At 43.0% G+C, this 18,430-nt stretch overlaps 1 protein-coding gene across 4 annotated transcripts in view; it reads left to right on the top strand.

Moving 5' to 3' along the window:
- pacs2 (phosphofurin acidic cluster sorting protein 2) overlaps positions 1 to 18,430 on the top strand; it is a 284,997-nt gene that overhangs the window by 257,313 nt on the left and 9,254 nt on the right. For all 4 annotated transcript variants that reach the window (XM_072569264.1, XM_072569263.1, XM_072569262.1 and 1 more), the window contains 3 exons: positions 2,752 to 2,794; positions 11,397 to 11,439; positions 11,898 to 12,030. In XM_072569264.1, the coding sequence (XP_072425365.1) occupies positions 2,752 to 2,794; positions 11,397 to 11,439; positions 11,898 to 12,030 (219 nt within the window). The remainder of the gene's footprint in view (positions 1 to 2,751; positions 2,795 to 11,396; positions 11,440 to 11,897; positions 12,031 to 18,430) is intronic.

Below are 18,430 nucleotides of genomic sequence, written 5' to 3'. Positions count from 1 at the left end.
GGCAACTTTTTCTCACAGATGGTGGTCTGTATGTGGCATGAGCTGCCAAAGGAAGTGGTAGATGCAGGTGTGGTTACAACATTTAAAAGACGTTTGGACAGGTACGTGACTTGGTACGGTTTAGAGGGATATAGGCCAAATGCAGGCAAGTTTTAGTTTGTGAAACTTGGTTTGCATAGACAAGTTGGACCGAAAAGTTTGTTTCCGTGCTGTATGACTCAATGAATACTTGAGTTGTGGACTACGTAGAGCAGTGTAAATATTCAGAATAACCTCCTTGCTTTTGTACACCATCTCTATTTACGAAACACAAGATCGCATTTTTTTTTAACCACGTTCTTAATTGTCCTACCACCTTCAAAGGTCTAGGCACAGGAACCCCAGGTCCTTTTGTCGTGCACACTCTTTAGAACTGGGTCATTAAGTTTATTGCCTCTCCTTATATCAAAATGCATTACCGCACATTTCCCAGTATGTATTAAACTTGCTTCCTGTCTGCCCATATTCCTGACTTACGTGTTATGGTGCAGTTGATTGGTACACTCAACATTGTCTGCCACAGTTCTGTTGGTATCATTGGCAAAGTTTGAAGAGAAATTTGAAGATGTCAGTGTTCTCATGGTAGGACAGCTGGTGGCCTTTTTAATGGCAGTGATTGCAGCACCTGGACTTGCTGTCAAAGTAGTACAGACAAGAAATCTTTGTAGCCGTTCCCTTTACATACAGCTATGCATTTTTTCCTGAAATATTATTTTCTATTTAAAATAATCTGTCTTAATGATTGAGTGATTTTAATGATTTTGGGCCAGCGCCATTGGAATATTTGCCACTTGAGTGACTTCCACCTCCTGCTTGTTTTTAGTCAACTACATGACAACAAAAAAGAAGTTCTAACAATGTTTGTCTTCCTCATCTTTTCTTATCTTTTCTTATGTTATCTGAGCTTGTTTGGTATAACAGACAAAAGCGTTTACACCTGTGTCCCCTAGTCCATCTACTAACAAGTAATTGGACAGCTTTTGTTTGCCTGATCTACACATGATCTGTTATGATGAACAAACCAATCAAATTTCCTTTGTTCCAAGAGGAACAGACAAGCTGATAAACTCCTGACAATATAGGAGAGCAACATGTCTAAACCTTCTTTCTACTCAGTACATTGAATTATATAAAATTTGGCCCATTGTGTCTGGGAGAAAGTGAGGACTGCAGATGCTGGAGATCAGAGCTGAAAATGTGTTGCTGGAAAAGCGCAGCAGGTCAGGCAGCATCCAAGGAGCAGGCGAATCGACGTTTCGGGCATGAGCCCTTCTTCAGGAATCACTGTGTCTGGGCCAGCTCTTTGAGGGAACCACCCAAATGGTCTTACTCTGCTATGCTTTCCCCATATTTCTAGAAATCTGGCCCTTTTGAGTATTTTCCAATTTATTTATTGAATTGAAAATAGAAATTGCAGGAAAGTCCCAGGTCTGGCAGCAACTGAGGGAAGAAAATAGAGCTAACATTTTGCAAGTGTTGATACTTCAGAAATGTTAGCAACTAGGAAAATGTGCAATTTACATGTATACTGAATATGCGCTGTCGTTTTGATGTTCATGATGTTTTCCAGTACCATTAGGTGCAATGTAAATGTTGAGTTTGATGTTTAAACTGTGGACCTATCACATGGCACTTTGCTCAGGCATGACTTTTTCATGTAGTCATAACCAGCAATACTTGCTCTGGCTAGTTTCACAGGTCAAGAAACCTGACCATTTACCTTAGAAATGCCATTCTTCAGCAGGGACCTTGAAATTAATCCAAGATTTTTTCGAAACAAACACTAAATTGATGTGGACATAGAATCCGATTATTTTTAAAATGTTCATCAGAATGCATCAATTGTATTGTTATAACCCCAGAAATAGTGATTAACCAGACAGACAACTGTCTAAGAGTTCCTGTGTTCTTTACCAAGCCTGAGTTCTTGTGTCTTGTACTATGCCCATTATGATGAAAGGTTTCCTTAATCCTGCAACATTCCCAATAATCATCAAGCTATTCACCAAGGATTTTTGTCTCCTGCATTATTTGCAGTATTTACCCCAGCTTTTCCCAAAGACTCTCCGTCTCTTGTAACGTTATTTGTGAAAGTGACATCTAGAGTCATTATTTTATCTTAATGTTAACACCTTATCCATTACATTTCTTTTCCATATTTACACTCTCATCTGCAGATATACTAACATTTTTAATTGTTGGAAGTATCATATATAAGAATTACATAAGTAGTTTCTCATTGTCATTTTTTGGGCCCCAATGTAGGTTTGAACAACTTCCCACACAGTTTGATTCCAATGCTTTGTTTTAAAGTATTTAGCACATTTTGAAATATTGATTGGAAAGTAAAGGTATACTTTGAGACTAGATCTAGACTCTTCCACCATGTGAACTCCATGGTACCATTCCAGTAAATTGCTTCAAAATTGTTTAAACATTTTGACATTAAAGTAGCTTGGAAGATAATACCAGTTGGAGTGCTCTGTATCTAAAGCCATACTACTGTACATTACTCTCCTGCTAGTGCATATATGCTGTGCGTAAATATTTGCAGCCAATTTGAAGAATGATCCTGCGTATAAATGCAAATTGAAAGATGAGTATTTGATCAAACAGAATTGTTACTGCATGTTAATATTTGCATCGCTTGGTTCTCCTTCTCTCGTGATTTTATGGATTAGATTTGATTCTTGTTTTCCTCTTAATCTATAGCCCAGATGAAGATTCCTGTCAGAAGTTTATTCCATTTATTGGGGTAAGTTATTTCAGTTTATATTTTAAAGTTTCTCCTCTGTGTGTCCTTCATTATGTTCAATATTCTGTCATGCCCCATCACTTTTCCTCCATGATGTTGTCCATTCATGCTTCTATTTTTATCTTCCTGCTCACCTGTGGCTTATGACTGAAGTTGGTTTCCAGTTTAGCAAGATTAAATGGTTCATCTTTCTGCTGAAATTCCTCAAGTCTTACTCTCGTTATTTGTGTACCCTTCTCTAGCTCTCGAACCTTCTGAGATGGTTATTCAACTCTGTTTTGGGTTTTTGGGGTATCATTATTTCTTTCACCTCAGAATGGAAGCTGCTGTTGCGACTTTTAAAGCCCCAAGCTTGGAATTTGATTTCTAAACCTTGCTGCCTCTCTAACTCCATCTTCCTTAAATCTACTTCTGTGATCTCCCCTGTTTTAAAATGTGTTTTTTTTTAGTTTTGGTGTTACAAGTGGTCATATAACATTCGTTTTTCAGTTGGCAATATATTATTGCATCCCAAGGCATTATATAGATGTAAATAGTTGTGCATAAGAAAACCCAACACCGGGGATGTGTTAAACATGGTCAGCTCCAGCAATCCCTAGGACTGTCAGCTGCAGTCCCTTATTAATCCATCATTCGGATGCTGCCTCTGTGACCTTTATTCCTCTGCATTATTTCAATTTCCATATCAAAATGCAGTTGATTCTTGGTATTGGCTGTAACTTGGAAACTAGGAGACCCTTCTTGTACATTTGGGGGATTTGGGAGAAAGTGAGGCCTGGAGATCAGAGTTGCGAGTGTGGTGCTGGAAAAGCACAGCTGGTCAGGCAGTATTCAAAGAGCAGGAGAATCGATGTTTCGAGCATAAGCTCTTCATAGGGATTGTCTCTCGCACATAAACTCTCACTTTGTTTAAACTGAAGCTTCACTCACACATAAACTCTCACTTTGTTTAAACTGAATCTAATGGTGACAACTAGCTTCTCCTCCAGCTGAGTTTTAAACCCCTCCTCTAGATTATTATCGAGACAACTCACTTCCACTTCTGAAATACTCCCATCTCAATTGCAGCACAGCAGGCAGCCACATTCAAACCTTTAATTCTGCGGTATGCTTTCAATAAGTCTTCAAAGCTTTGCTCTACATCAGCCTCAACTAAACCAGACTTCTTCAATGTTATCTTACCTCCTTGCCAATCCTATTCACTGATCCTTGGTAGCTACCACAAGCTATTCTCTGATAAGCAGTGAAATCAAAATTTGCTCTGTATGAAAATCTTTCTGTGGGTTTACTCCATCTTGTGTATTCAATTAACCATTGGGAGATGGTAGTATAATGGCATTGTCCCTGGGCTAGCAGTCCATAGTCACAGACTGATACTCTAGGGACATGAGTTTGATTCTCACCGCAAACATTTGGATTCAATTAATAGGTCTAAAGTTAAAAGCTAGCTTAATGGTGACCACAAAGGCTTTATCAGTTATCAAAATCTATTTGCTTCACCAATATCCTCAAGAAAGTAAAATCTGCTATCCTCACTTGGTCTGTATGACATGTGACTCCAGATCTACAGTAATGTGGTTGACTCAAAAGTGTGTTCTGAAATGGCCCAGCAAGCCCACTCACCTGCACCTAACCTCTCCAAGGTGTGATAAAAGGCATCGACCAAAGCATCAGAAATGAAAATGGCGCACACTGCCCTACTGACCATGTAAAATTGTCCTTTCGAATGTCTAGGAGTTTGTGCCAAAATTGGAAGAGCCTTCAAACAGTCTAATTAAACAACAGCTTGACATTGTATAATACAATTCCACGATGACTCCATGATGGAGGATTTCCTGGGAGCCCGTAACATTGATTCTGGACTCTTAAGAGTTTTATGGCATCAGGTGAAACATAGGCAAGGAATCCACCTTCCTCCTCCTTTTCTTCCTTGTGCTCTCCTCCTCTCAAACCCCATTCGACTAATGAATTAGTTCTCCTCCATGTTGAACTTTACTTGGAGGATAACCGAGGAGTGTAAGGGCACAGAATGTACTCTGGGTGGGGGACTTCAATGTCTGTCATGAAGTGGCTGGGTAGCACCAACTGGGTAGTACTGAGGAAATTGGCCAAATCTTAAAAGACATAAGTGCTTGTTTGAAGTTGCAGCAGGTGTGAGGAGAGGCTTGCTTGACCTCGTCCTCTCCAATGTGTTTGTACCAAGTTTATCTGCCCATACTGTGTTGTATGTTCTATAACCGTATTGGGAGGAGTAACCACCAAACAGTCCTTTGGAGATGAATACTGGATTAGTGGTGCTGGAAGAGCACAGCAGGTCAGGCAGCATCCAATGAGCAGCGAAATCGACGTTTCGGGCAAAAGCCCTTCATCAGGAATAAAGAGCTCTTCCAGCACCACTAATCCAGTATTTGGTTTTCAGCATCTGCAGTCATTGTTTTTACCTTGTTGATTTTAACCCTACTGCGAATCCTCTTGCAAGGATGCCTGCCTTGAAGAAGTTTTTCTCCTCTCTCTACAAGAATCTCAGGGAGTCCCTCTCCCACTGCAACTCCCAGGTCATTTCCTCTGCTCTGAAGCTCTTCAACCATGTTGTGAACCTGCCTATCTTCTTTTCCACCTATCCACTCCACCCTCTCCTCCTTGACCTATCACCTTCATCTCCTCCCCCACTCACCCATTGTACTCTATGCTACTCTGTCCCCACCCCCACCCTCCTCTAGCTTATCTCTCCACACTTCAGGCTCACTGCCTTTATTCCTGATGAAGGGCTTTTGCCCGAAACGTCGATTTCACTGCTCGTTGGATGCTGCCTGAACTGCTGTGCTCTTCCAGCACCACTAATCCAGTATTTGGTTTTCAGCATCTGCAGTCATTGTTTTTACCTTTGGAGATGAAGTCTTGTCTTTATTGGATGACACGCTTCACTGGGTTTTGTTTTATTTAGTCATGGGATGAAGGCATCACTAACTATACCACCATTTATTGCCCATCCTTAACTATCCAGAAAGAAGTTAAGAATGAATCATATTGTTGTGGGTCTGGAGTCACATGTAAGCCAGACCAGGTAAGAATGACAGATTTTCTTCCCTAAAGGACATTAGTGATCCAAATGGGTTTTTACATCAATAAACATCTTGGGCTGACAAGTGGCAAGTAATATTCACGCCACACAAAAGCCAAGCAATGACCATCTCCAATCAGAGGCAATCTAATCACTGCCCTTTGATATTTTATAGTGTTACCATCACTGAATCCCTCACTATCAACATCCTGGGTACTACCATTGACCAGAAACCCAACTGGACGTATCACATATCACAATCGCTATAAAAGCAGATCAGAGGCTAGGAATACTGAGGCGAGTCTAGATTAGAGCATAGCAGGTCAGGCAGCATCCAAGGAGCAGGAAAATCGACGTTTTGGGCAAAAGCCCTTCGTCAGGAAAGTAACTCACTTTCTGATTCCTTAAAGTCTGTTCACCATCTACAAAGGACAAGCCAGGAATGTAGTGGAATACTTCTCACTTACCCACCAACAATCAAGAGCCTTGAGACCATCCAAGACAAAGCAGCCTGCTTGATTAGTACCACATCTACAAAATACACTGCAGAAATTCACCAAGGCTCCTTAGACAGCACCTTCCAAACCCATGACCACTTCCATCTAGAAGGATGAGGACAGCAGATCAGTGAGAAAACCACCACCTGCAATTCCCCTCCAAGCCACTCACCATCTTGACTTGGAAATATATGTCCATTCCTTTGTTGCTGGGTCAAAACCCTGAAATTCCCTCCAATGGCATTGTGGGTCAACTATAACATGTGGACCGTAGCGGTTCAAGAAGGCAGATCAGCACACTACCTCAAGGTCAACTAGAGATGGACAATAAAAGTGCTGACAGCCAGTGATGCCCATGTCCCACAAGTGAATAAAAGCAGTTTCTTGTTCAATTCCAATTTCACCATCAGTCATGGTGGACTCGAACCCATGGCCCAAGAGTATCTCCCTGAAGTTCTTGGTTACAAGTCTAGTGTCGTTACCATGATGCCATGCCTCTGCATTGTGTGGCACCACGCTGAATGGACAGATTTAGAACAGATCTGCTGACTCAACACTGTAATGAGATCTATGAAGGCACTGGATGCTGTGTAAGATGTGGGTCCTGATAATATTCCAACAACAGTACTGAAGACTTGTGCTCCAAAACTATATATGTCCTTTGCCAAGCTATAACAGTACAGTTATAGCACTGTATCTACAGAGTAATGTGGAAAATTGCCTAGATATATCTTGTAAATTAGCACAAATCATACCTGGTCAATTACCATCCAATTAGCCTATTCTCAATTATCGAAAACTGATGCAGGTGTCATTGGCAGTGCAAACCAAGTGGTATTTATTCAACAGTGACCTACTTACTGACACACAGTTTGGGGTCTAATGGCCTACTCAGCTCCTGCAAACATGAACAGGGAAGCTTGAACTCAAAAAGTGAATGTGACTGTCTTTGACATCAAGGTAGCAATTGATTGAGCGTGGCATCAAGAAACCCTAGCAAAAATGGAATCAATGGGAATTAGGAAACACTGTCCCCGGTTGGAATTATACCGAGCACAAAGCAGAATATGGTTGTGCTATTTAGATATCAGTCCAATCCAGGGCATCACTGTGCAAGTTCCTCGGTAATATCCTAAGCCCAACATCTTCAATTACTTCACCAATGACCTTCCATTCATCACCGAAGGATCTGTTTCCATGCTGTACATCTCTATGACTCTAAGTGGGCATGTTCCTTGTTGACTGCATAGTGTTCAGCTCCATTTGTGATTCCTCAGATATTGAAGTAGCCCTTGTACAAATGCAGCAGGACGTGGACAGCATTCAGGTTTGGGTTGGTAAACAATATTCATGTCATACAAGTGTCAAGCAAAAACTATCTCTAACAAGGGAAAACTTAACTATCCTCAGTGGCATTACTGAATCCCCCATGATCAATATCCTGGGGGTTACCATTGGCCATAAATTGAGCCAATATAAATATAAGTGCAGGTCAGAGGCTAGGAATCCAGCTGTGAGTAATGGAGTACAAGTCAGGAATGTGATGGAATACTCCTTGCTCACCTGGAAGAGTGCAGCTCCAATACTCAAGTTTGATACTGTCCAGGATAAAGCAGCCAGCTTGACTTGAACCCCAGCTAACCCCATCAACATTCACTTCATTCTCTTACACAGTGTGCCATCTACGAGATGCACTGCAATAACTCACCAAGGCTGCTTCAACAAAACCTTCAATGCCCACAACCTTTACCATCTGGAAGGACAGCAGATACATAGGGAGCACCACCAGCTGCAAGTCCCCATGCAAGCCACTCACCATCCTGACTTGAAAATATATTGCAATTCCTTCATTGATGTTGGGTCAAAATCCTGGAATTCCCTCCCTCCTTTATAGTACTATGGGTGCACCTACACCACATGGTAGGCTGTTGTTCAAGGAGGTAAAAACAATGACTGCAGATGCTGAAAACCAAATACTGGATTAGTGGTGCTGGAAGAGCACAGCAGTTCAGGCAGCATCCAACGAGCAGCAAAATCGATGTTTCGGGCAAAAGCCCTTCTTCAGGAATAAAGGCAGTGAGCCTGAAGCATGGAGAGATAAGCTAGAGGAGGGTGGGGGTGGGGAGAGAGTAGCATAGAGTACAATGGGTGAGTGGGGGAGGAGATGAAGGTGATAGGTCAAGGAGGAGAGGGTGGAGTGGAGACCGCAATTTCCCTTCCCACGTGGTTAAAGATGCCCTCCAACGCATCTCGTCCACATCCCGCACCTCCGCCCTCAGACCCCACCCCTCCAACCGTAACAAGGACAGAACGCCCCTGGTGCTCACCTTCCACCCTACAAACCTTCACATAAACCAAATCATCCGCCGACATTTCCGCCACCTCCAAAAAGACCCCACCACCAGGGATATATTTCCCTCCCCACCCCTTTCCGCCTTCCGCAAAGACCGTTCCCTCCGTGACTACCTGGTCAGGTCCACTCCCCCCTACGACCCACCCTCCCATTCTGGCACTTTCCCCTGCCACCGCAGGAACTGTAAAACCTGTGCCCACACCTCCTCCCTCACCTCTATCCAAGTCCCTAAAGGAGCCTTCCACATCCATCAAAGTTTTACCTGCACATCCACTAATATCATTTATTGTATCCGTTGCTCCCGATGCAGTCTCCTCTACATTGGGGAGACTGGGCGCCTCCTAGCAGAGCGCTTTAGGGAACATCTCCGAGACACCCGCACCAATCAACCAAACCGCCCCGTGGCCCAACATTTCAACTCCCCCTCCCACTCTGCTGAGGACATAGAGGTCCTGGGCCTCCTTCACCACTGCTCCCTCACCACCAGACGCCTGGAGGAAGAACGCCTCATCTTCCGCCTTGGAACACTTCAACCCCAGGGCATCAATGTGGACTTCAACAGCTTCCTCATTTCCCCTTCCCCCACCTCATCCTAGTTTCAAACTTCCAGCTCAGCACTGTCTCCTTGACTTGTCCGACCTGCCTATCTCCTTTTCCACCTATCCACTCCACCCTCTCCTCCTTGACCTATCACCGTCATCCCCTCCCCCACTCACCCATTGTACTTTATGCTACTCTCTCCCCACCCCCACCCTCCTCTAGCTTATCTCTCCATGCTTCAGGCTCACTGCCTTTATTCCTGAAGAAGGGCTTTTGCCCGAAACGTTGATTTTGCTGCTCGCTGGATGCTGCCTGAACTGCTGTGCTCTTCCAGCACCACTAATCCAGTATGTTGTTCAAGGAGGCAGTTCATCACCACCACCTCTTGCACAATTGGGCTAACCACATCTGGAGATGAATATGGGAAAACCTCTCAAATCCTCTATCGTCAAACATTCCGCTTTTCTGGTGTCTCCTCAGTTATTGTTCAACTGTTAGTTGTCATATATTTGTAAATCTCTCTGCTTTGACATGCCTCTTTCCTACAAATCCTGCTCAAATCACACATCTGAAGTCTTCACTATCATTCAATTCCTGTTATGTAAATTTTAATCACGACTCTATAATGAATGGTTTTGCTGCGTATTACTAGCTATTGATTCTAAGTATTACTGAGAGTTGATTGTACCTGGGTGGAAAATGTTCCACCTTGTGAGATAATCTAGAACTGGAGGCACAATTTAAAAATGAGAAATCCTAATTAAAACACAAATGAGGGAGAATTTCTTCTCTCAAAGGGTTGTTAGTTTTCGAACCTAGTCTCTTCCTGGATGAGCAGTGAATACTGGATCATAAATATACGTCACACTAGGTTAGATAAGTTTTTGATTGTCAAGGAAATCAAGAGTTATGTAGATTAGGAAAGAATGTGGAGTTAAATTCATGATCAGATCAGCCATAATCTTATTGAGTGGTAAAGTAGATCCAGAGGCCAAATGGTCTACAGTGTTTAATGCTTATTATAAAGAGAGAGAATGTTTTCTGAACTCAACAGAAAAGAATATTACATTTTGTGTTTGTTGAGACATGAGAGTTGCAGGTGTGTGGGCATTTAGTTGGATGGAGATTGTGATTGAACAAGTTTACACTAGATTTTCATTGAAGTTTGTGTTTGTGTGTGAGACTGTAGAGTAATTTTGATGGGCACTTGTGCAAAGCTAAAAATCGCATAATACCAGGTTATAGTCTGAATAAATCTGTTGGACTATAACCTGGTGTTGTGTGATTTTCAACTTTGCAAAAGTATATGCATGCATTCTGGGTGGTTTAGGGATGGGCTACAAATTTAGTCAGGAACACTGAGGAAGCACTGAAGGAATACTTGTGTATATTTGTGGAGGACGGCTGAATGCATTTCACCATGAAGAGTCGAGGAATTGATGCCAGTTGGAGAAAAGGTTGAACATATATGCATGTCTTTGAGGAAGTGAGTTGAGTGTATGCTTGCATTTTGAGGTAGGTGTATTAAACATTTGCATAGTTTGCTTTTGTGTCACTGTAACTTATTTCTCATTTATATTGGTTGTAGCATGTATATAATCAACAGAAATATAGAAGGTTAAACATTTCATGAAATCCAGATACTGAGAAGCTGTACTCCCTATTCTGGAATTGAGAGGCTGACTCTGTATGATCAGATGATGAGAGTCTTGTGCTCCACATGGGTGACACGGCGGCTTAGTGGTTAATATTGCTGCTTCACAGCGCCAGGACCCGGGTTCAATTCCAGTCTCTGTGGAGTTTGCACATTTTCCCCGTGTCTGTGTGGGTTTCCTCCGGGTGCTCCAGTTTCCTCCCACAATCCAAAGATGTGCAGATTAGATGAATTGTCCATAGTGTAGGTCATTAGTCAGGGATAAATATCGGGTGGGGGAGTGGGTCTGGGTGGGTTACTCTTCGGAGGGTGTGAACTTGTTGGGCCAAAGGGCCTGTTTCCACAGGGTTCTAATTCTTATACTGTACAAACAGCCCAGATACCGAGGAAGATATGCGTATAAACTGTATATCAACACATGTTCTTCTTAGTAATTGGTTGCTGATTCTTGACACTTTCTGCTCTTAATACATTGTACTGAATCTATAATATTGCAGGTGGTGAAAGTCGGAATTGTGGAGCAGTCTTCAGCGACGTCAGGTTGGTAATTTCCTCTGAGCTCAATTGATTCCCTGCAAATGATGGGAAATATGTGTGAGGCCATGCAGAGAACTGGTTCCCAAGCTTATTTCTTTGCATTACCCCTGCACAAATGGGCTAGTAATCACTGATCAACACTCTGCCCCAATCTCAATTCTAATGCAACAAGTGCTACATGTTATGAGTCTTTCAATAATACTTCTAAGGAAACACAGCCCACACTGCATTGCACGTGCAGCTGCAACATTTTCACATTATTTCATGGGCTTCTTGGGAAGTATCTGTGGAACTCAGTTTGCAAACCATTAATGGAAAGGAACTTGACTCTTGGCCAAATGAGTGTTGTGCTGTCTGGCATTTGATACTGTCATTGGTTCGAGAATTTTTTCAAATATGTCTTAGACTTACACTGTCAGCTCATATCATAACAGTGCTAAATAAAGTTATATTACCTGCAGGTGATTCTGATGATGCTGCTACTTCAGGCCCTAGTGTCTTGTCTTCTACTCCTCCAACACTGTCTCCAGCAATGAAAGAAGCTTCCCCTACACCACCTTCTTCCCCGTCTGTTGGAAGTGGACTGTACTCAAGGTAAGCATTTGAGAGAAGCCTTTCTTTTAAGTCTTTCCCAGAATGTGAAGGTCATTGGTGAGGCCAGAAGGTGAGACACCTTCTTGAACTGCTACAGTCCATCTGATGTAGATAGACTTACAATGCTGTTAGGTAGGGAGTGGCGAGATTTTATCCATCGTGATGAAGGAATGTGTTGTATTTCCATGTCAGGATTTGTGTGGTTCAGTGAGAAACTTCCATTTGTGGTGTTCCCAAACACTTGCTGCCTTTTCCCTTCTAGGTGACAGAGGTTACAGACTTGGATAATATTGTAAAAGGAGCCTATGTGATTTCCCTTTCTGCATCTGTATATGGTACTCACTGCAGACCTGTGTTTCAATGTTGGTGTGTGTGAATGTTAAATCTGGCAGATGGGATGACTGGCAAATCATCTGCTTTGTCCTGAATATTGTTGAGCTTTTAAAGTGTAGTTGGAGCTACGCTCATCCAGATAAGTATTTCATCACACTCCTGGCTTATTGATGGTGGGCAGGCTTTGGAGTTCATGGGATGTGGGTGTCACTGACTAGAGCAGTGCTCATTGCCCAACCTTAATTTCCCTTGAGAAGGTAATGGTGAATTGCCACTTTGAACCACTGCAGTGCATAGAGCGAAGGTATACCAAAAAGAGGATGTGTCAGTGACCGTGAAGGAGCGGCAATATAATTCTGAGTCAGGATGGTGTGTGACTTTGAAAGGGCTTTGTGGGTGATGGTGTTCCCAAGCATCTTCTACCCTTTATCTTTTAGATGTGGAGGTTGCAAATTTGAAACATGTTGTCAAAAGAGCCTGGGTGAGTTACCGCTGTGCATCTGGTAATCGGTACATACTGCTGCCATTATGTGTCAGGAGTGAGGGTGCTGAATGTTGAAGGTGAAGGATGGGGTACCAAACAGGTATTACTCACCACAGAATTCCCAGACTCTGAAATTGTCTGCAAGTTTTGAGGTTCAGGATTTGTCAGTTAAAAGGCAGTCGAGAATTTGTAAATTAATTTAAGAAAGTCAATTAAGCAAATTAAGAAGTAATGGTTATGATATGATGTATCAGCTACATCGATAGGAAGACCATTGGACCTGTGACAGCCAAAAGTAGTTTATTTAATCCTGGAAAATGAATGAATGGATAGTGTTTTGAGTCTTGATCTCTCTAGTTTGTGACACCAGAATTCCCCTCAGTAACTGAAGAGTTAGGAAGCTCTCGCCCCCTCTCCTTCCTTCCATCATTATTTTCCCAGACTTCCCCTATCCAAAGAAGGTGGCTGCCAGACTAAGTATAGCCTCTGTCTCTAAGCGCCTGTTTATATACTGTATTTATAGGGACTGGTAGTTTCTCCTATGTCAATCAGTTATTCAAACCTGCCTAACAAATTAATACAAGGCAGGTAGTGAAGCAGTCAGCATGCTCACCTCTTCCTCTATCCATCACTTCAGCTTGGGTCACTTTTTAGTTGACCTCATGCTGGTGGTCATTTTTGTTGACTCTGACCAGACACTCATAAAGATGAGAGGAGAAAGTGAGGACTGCAGATGCTGGAGATCAGAGCTGAAAATGTGTTGCTGGAAGAGCGCAGCAGGTCAGGCAGCAACCAAGGAACAGGAGAATCGACGTTTCGGGCATAAGCCCTTCTTCAGGAATGAGGAAAGTGTGTCCAGCAGGCTAAGATAAAAGGTAGGGAGGAGGGACTTGGGGGAGGGGCGTTGGGACTGCGATAGGTGGAGGGAGGTCAAGGTGAGGGTGATAGGCAGGAGTGGGGTGAGGGAGGAGAGGTCAGGAAGAAGATTGCAGGTTAGGAAGGCGGTGCTGACTTCGAGGGATTTGACTGAGACAAGGTGGGGGGGAGGGGAAATGAGGAAACTGGAGAAATCTGAGTTCATCCCTTGTGGTTGGAGGGTTCCTAGGCGGAAGATGAGGCGCTCTTCCTCCAACCGTCATGTTGCCATGGTCTGGCGATGGAGGAGTCCAAGGACCTGCATGTCCTTGGTGTAGTGGGAGGGGGAGTTGAAGTTTTGGGCTAAGGGGTGGTTGGGTTGGTTGATCAGGGTGTCCCAGAGGTGTTCTCTGAAACGTTCCGCAAGTAGGTGGCCTGTCTCCCCAATATAGAGGAGGCCACATCGGATGCAGCGGATGCAATAGATGATATGTGTGGAGGTGCAGGTGAATTTGTGGCAGATATGGAAGTGTCCCTTGGGGCCTTGGAGGGAAGTAAGGGGGGAGGTGTGGGCACAAGTTTTGCATTTCTTGCGGTTGCAGGGGAAGGTGCTGGGAGTGGAGGTTGAGTTGGTGGGGGGTGTGGACCTGACGAGGGAGTCACTGAGGGAGTGGTCTTTTTGGAACGCCGATAGGGGAGAGGAGGGAAGTATGTCCCTGGTGGTGGGGTCTGTTTGGAGGTGGCGGAAATGACGGCGGATGATACACTGGACATGGAGGTTGGTGGGGTGGTAGGTGAGGACCAGTGGGGTTCTGTCCTGGTGGCGGTTGGAGGGGCGGGGCTCAAGGGCGGAGGAGCAGGAAGTGGAAGAGATGCGGTGGAGGGCATCGTCGACAACGTCTGGGGGCAAATTGCGGTCCTTGAAGAAGGAGGCCATCTGGGTGGTACGGTTTTGGAACTGATCCTCCTGGGAGCAGATGCGGTGGAGACGAAGGAATTGGGAATATGGGATGGCGTTTTTACAGGGGGCAGGGTGGAAGGAGGTGTATCGCATTCCCAACACCCCTTCCCCCAAGTCCCTCCTCCCTACCTTTTATCTTAGCCTGCTGGACACACTTTCCTCATTCCTGAAGAAGGGCTTATGCCCAAAACGTCGATTCTCCTGTTCCTTGGATGCTGCCTGACCTGCTGTGCTTTTCCAGCAACACATTTTCAACTCATATAGATGAGAGGCCAACATTTCAACTTTGAGGTAGAAACCTGAAGTACGAGACTTCAATGTTTCTCGTTCTGTTAAAATGCTAGAAAAGAATCAATTTCTCTGTCAAGGTGGCCTTATCGAAAGCCTATGAATTCCATAAGAATTCAAAATTAAAAATCACACAACACCAGGTTATAGTCCAGCAGGTTTATTTTGAGGCACTAGCTTTCGGAGCGCTGCTTCTTTATCAGGTGGTTGAAACAGTGCTCCGAAAGTTCGTGCCTCCAAATAAACCTGTTGGACTATAACCTGGTGTTGTGTGATTGCTAACTTTGTCCATCCCAGTCTAATACAGGCACCTCCAAATCATAAGAATTCAACACTGTCCTTCAGATATTTGACTGCAACATCATAGAAAGTGTGGGTATCTGCCTGTTTCTCTCCCATCTTTCAGAACACATGGAAACCTCCACATACAGCAGTTGAATCCTGTCTGGCTCAGCTCATTTTTGAGTTGGTCCAAGGTGGGTACTTTCTCCCCTCTCCTATCCCGTTGCTCTGTTTGTAAATCACTCAATCCCCTCAATTTGACTGCAGTCTACAGCTCACTCCTGGGTATCTGTTATTCTACACATAATCGTCCCGAATCCCCTTGATAAAATTCCAATCTTTAACTGACTTCCATTTTTAAGGGACTCTGTACATTAGCCAGCTCAATCCTTTGATTAGATTCCAGTCTGGATCGCACTCCTGGGTATCTGTTAGTCTGTATATTAACCATCCAATCCAAACCCTGTTAAAATTGCCCAGAGTGTTCAGGGATGTGTAGGTGGAGGTGCATTAGTCAAGGGTAAATGTGGGGAAATGAGTCTGGATGGGTTATTCTTCTGAGGGTCAGTGTGGTCTTGTTGGACTGAAGGGCTTGTTTCTCCACTATCGGGATTATATGAATCACCCGGAACCCATTCGATTAGATTCCAATGTGTAACTCACTCCCGTGTATGTGTGACTCGCATGTTTTAAAAACACCCCAAAACCTTCAATTCTATTCCACTTGATGGAGTTTAATTTAGATAAACGCGAGGTGCTGCATTTTGGGAAAGCAAATTTTAGCAGGACTTATGCACTTAATGGTCAGGTCCGAGGGAGTGTTGCTGACCAAAGAGACTTTGAAGTGCAGGTTCATAGCTCCTTGAAAGTAGATTGGCAGGTGGATAAGATAATGAAGGCAGCGTTTGGTATGCTTTCCTTTTATTGTTCAGTGTTTTGAGTATAGGCATTGAGAGGTCATGTTGCGGCTGGTCAGGACATTGGTTAGGCCACTGTTGGAATATTGCGTTCAATTCTGGTCTCCTTCCTATCAGAAGGATGTTATGAAACTTGAAAGGGTTCAGAAAAGATTTACAAGGATGTTGCCAGGGTTAGAGGATTTGAGCTATAGGGAGAGTTGAATAGGCTGGGGCTGTTTTCCCTGGAGCATCAGAGGTTGAGGGGTGGCCTTATCGAGGTTTACAAAATCATGAGGGGCATGGATAGGATAAATAGACAAAGTCTTTTCCTTGGGGTGGGGTAGTCCAGAGCTAGAGGGCAAAGGTTTAGTGTGAGAGGGGAAAGATATGAAAGAGACTTAAGGGGCAACTTGTTCACTCAGAGGATGGTAGATGAATGGAATGAGCAGTCAGTGGAAGTGATGGAGGCTGGTACAATTGCAACGTTTAAAATGCAGTTCGATGGGTATATGAATGGGAAGGTTTGGAGGGATATGTGCCAAGTGGTGGCAAAAGAGACTAGAGTAGATTAGGATATCTGGTTGGCATGGACAGGTTGGACCAAAGGGTCTGTTTCCATGCTGTACATCTCTCTCTATGAAATGTATTATTTGCCAAAAGTCCCATTTCTTCCTCTGTTTGAACATTGGCACCAGTACTGGGGAAGGAGGGTGCTGTTCTGATGGGACTGGCTCCACCTGAATCATGCTGAGACCAGAGTCTTGATTAATTGCATAACTAGGGTTATGGATAGGGATTTAAACGAAATAGTGTGAGGATGTATTCAGTTGTATGGAAAATTCTAAAAGCAAGGATAAAGGAGAAGTTAGGATTACAGGTTAGTGATGGGGCTGATTGTTCACCAGAAAATAACAAAAGGAAGGGGCAGAAGGTGTGAATGTCATATTGTTCTAAGGAACCATAAAAATGCAGGGAAATTTGATAATAGAACAAACTTAAAAGCTTTGCATCTTCATGTGTGGAGAATTTGAAATAAAGTGGACAAATTGATGGTGCACATTGAGGTAAATGACTATGGTCTCAAAACCATTACAGAAACATGGTAACAAGGAGATCAAAACTGAGAACTTATCATTCAAGGATATTTGACCTTTTAGAGAGCCTACAGGGATGGAAAAGATGTTAGGGTAGCACTGTTAATAGTGGATGAAACGTTGAGAGACAATCTAGGCTGGGGTGATATACAGTCCATTTTGGTAGGGGTAGAACCAAAACCGCAAAGGAAGGAAGACTTTGGTGACAGTGGTGAGAAACCCCCAAAAGGTAGCCACTCTGTGGGAAAGACTATAAATGAACAAATATTAGGAGCATATAGAAAGAATAGAAAAATAATTATGGATGACTTTAATCTTGTTGATTGGGTTAATAAAATGGGAAAGGGTATCTATGACGACTAATTCATTGAATGCATTAGGAATAGATTTCTAGAGCAATATGTTGCCAACCATGGAGTTGTCTATGATCTGGGTATCAATATTGAGGCAAGTTAAATAAATGGCCTCAGAGTAAAAGATCCCCTAGGAAGTAGTGATCATAACCTTATAGAATTTAATATTCAGTTTAAGAGTGAGAAACTTGAATTGGAAACAACTATATTTAACTTGAAGGGAATTACAATGAAATGATTCTTTGGCTAAAGTGACCTGGATGGATGGATTAGCAGGAATGACAGTAAGCAAGCAGTGGCATTCATTTAAGGAGGTAATTCATTACTCTCAGCAAAAATACATCCCAATAAGGAGGAAAGATTCTATGAGAGGGATAAACCAACCATGGCTAACCAAGGAAGTTAAGGTGAGTATTAAGTTCAAAGAAAATAGTATATAAGGAGGCCAAATATCCCTGAAGATGGAGGTAAATTCAGAATCTAGTAAAGGAGGCAGAGAAAATAAAGTATGAGGGCAAATTAGCAAGTAGTATAAAAACTGACAGTAAGAGCTTCTTTAAATTTACAAAAAGAAACTATGTCAAAGTGAACTGAGGCTCTTTAGAAAATGAATCTGGAAAGACAGTTATGGGGATCTTGGAAATGGCAGAGGAGTTAAATAATTATTTTGTATCAATCTTTACAGGGAGGATATTTCAAATGTGCCATTAATACTAAAGAATACCAGGGGGGGAATTAAGAACCATCACCATCACCATCACTGAAGAAGTAGTATCAGACAAGCTAAGGCGGCTAAAGGCATATATGTCCCCTTGAATCCTAGCATCCTAAAAGCAGTACCTACAGAGATA

This window comes from Chiloscyllium punctatum, chromosome 4, assembly GCF_047496795.1.
Source record: "Chiloscyllium punctatum isolate Juve2018m chromosome 4, sChiPun1.3, whole genome shotgun sequence".
NCBI classification, from domain to species: domain Eukaryota; kingdom Metazoa; phylum Chordata; class Chondrichthyes; order Orectolobiformes; family Hemiscylliidae; genus Chiloscyllium; species Chiloscyllium punctatum.
Note: the sequence above shows the minus strand (reverse complement) of the source record. Positions and strands in the feature narration are given on the sequence as shown.